The sequence below is a fragment of the Otolemur garnettii genome, unplaced genomic scaffold, assembly GCF_000181295.1.
Source record: "Otolemur garnettii isolate 467f Iridium unplaced genomic scaffold, OtoGar3 scaffold00148, whole genome shotgun sequence".
NCBI classification, from domain to species: Eukaryota; Metazoa; Chordata; class Mammalia; order Primates; family Galagidae; genus Otolemur; species Otolemur garnettii.
Genome location: NW_003852543.1, coordinates 3,539,179 through 3,541,098, shown reverse-complemented (window position 1 = coordinate 3,541,098; position 1,920 = coordinate 3,539,179). Strand labels below are relative to the sequence as shown.

Sequence of the window (1,920 nt, the reverse complement as noted above, 5' to 3'; positions counted from 1 at the left end):
CTCAAAAACAAACATGCTCTAAATGATGGAACCATTCAGCACTAAATGGCCATTCCACTGGCCAGAAATGGTTGATGGGGTTGGGGTAAGGAGGAAGTGCCCACTGGCCCTGGGCTTTGTGGTTGGGGAAGAAATTAAGTCATGTTTTCAAGGACTTGACCCTACCTGGACGGAGGTGACTTCGCCAACTTTCAGAGGGTCCTGCCATAGACTGTAACAGACAACTGGGACCAAATGAGGGTCCAGCCCTCCATTTACTCATCTGAATGAGAACGAGGGTCTTGGGAGCATGGGTTTAAGTGGGACAGGCAGAGAACAGGAGCTTTCTTTCGATTGCTGTATACAGAAGAGAAACCCAAAGGAAGACAGTAGGCATTAAAATACACACACAACGCGTTAACTTGCTTGCTTGGTGGTCCAGTTATAAGGCTAATCAGCCCCTCCTTGCATGCCTATTTCATAGGATTGTTGCCAGTGTCCGATGAAAAAGGAAGTATGATAAAGCATGGGACAGGGCTGGAGCTAAGCGAGAGTAGGTGTCGTTATGCTGTGAGAGGTCCCCAGACCAAAGGCCAAAGCCTGAGGTCCAGAGTAGTGCTGTCCTTGGATCTGAAAGGCCAGCTGGCACCTGGAACCAAAGTTCCAGGGTCCAGAGATCCAGGGAACTCAGACGCGCCAGGCCCGCGCGCTCCGCCCAGGAAGCCGAAAGGAAGCGGAACCCGCTTTCCAGACACAAACTCCGTACCGCACTTCCGGCGAGCGACCCGGAAGCGGAAAGGAGTTACTCTCGCTCTCCTTTCGGTGCGTCTCACCTTCGTTGTTCCGGCCCGGCGGGAGTGGAGATTTGCGGCAGTTAGCACCTTGAAGTGAGGAAGAGGAGAGTTCCGAAGGCTCGGTGCGACCGCCGCCATGGCGGACGTAACCGCCCGTAGCCTGCAGTACGAGTACAAGGCGGTGCGTTTGAGCTCTGGGGAGGACTCCGGGCGAAGGACTCCAGGGAGGAGGGGATGGCTGAGCCAGGGAGTTTCAGTCTGAAGGCCTGTCCCAGAGCCACAAAACCGTAGGAAATCGGGTCGGGGAGCAGGTGGGATTACCAGATGATGTGAATAACCCCCTGGGGTCTGGGGCGGACGAGACAGGCTAAGAACTCTCTAGAAGGGGGTTTTCCAGAAAGTCCTTTTGGTGCTTAACACACCCCCTTCCACATGTCACTCCCAACTGCCCAACACTCTTCCCAGGGGTGGATTATTATGGGCACTATTAGGAGTAAGGACTGTTTAGCTGATTAGATGGGCTGTAGAACTTAATCTGCCCTGTGTTTAGGTGCAGTGTTTACACGGTGCTGTTTCTTTTTAAGGAAAATACTTTTTAATCCGTAGTGGTGATTAGCACTTACTTGCTATGATTCTTCCATCAGCTTGTGTCACTGTGATACATAGGAATTGACTCTGCTCTTGTGAGAGCTTCAGTAATGTGATGATCTTTTCAGAATTCCAATCTTGTGCTCCAAGCTGACCGGTCTCTTATTGACCGCACCCGTCGGGATGAACCCACAGGAGAGGTATTGTCCCTGGTTGGGAAGCTGGAGGGCACCCGCATGGGAGATAAGGCTCAACGGACCAAACCACAGATGCAAGAAGAAAGAAGAGCCAAGTGAGTAGTACCAAGAGGATACTGCCTTTTTTCTTCAGATCGAAAGTTGATCTTTCCCTTAGCATTTGAGCAGTATTTTTGCTGAAACACTTGGTGCACACTCATCTATCAGTGGCATTAAAACAACTTAGTGATAGAAAAAGCAGAACGTGAAAGCTTAAAGATTCCTTGACTTTATCAAGTACACGTAAAGTGGAAAATAACTTACTAGTACATTTTTTGACGTAACGTGTTTCTGGCTCATAGACAGATCTTAATTTTCTTTAG

General features: G+C 49.9%; 1 protein-coding gene across 1 annotated transcript in view; it reads left to right on the top strand.

Annotated features, from left to right (window-relative positions):
* Positions 1-798: 798 nt before the first annotated feature.
* SNRNP200 (small nuclear ribonucleoprotein U5 subunit 200) overlaps positions 799-1,920 on the top strand; it is a 33,998-nt gene continuing 32,876 nt past the window's right edge. Inside the window, exons 1-2 of the mRNA XM_003799271.3 lie at positions 799-954; positions 1,490-1,653. Coding sequence (XP_003799319.1) covers positions 910-954; positions 1,490-1,653 — 209 coding nt within the window. The 5' untranslated portion in view covers positions 799-909. The remainder of the gene's footprint in view (positions 955-1,489; positions 1,654-1,920) is intronic.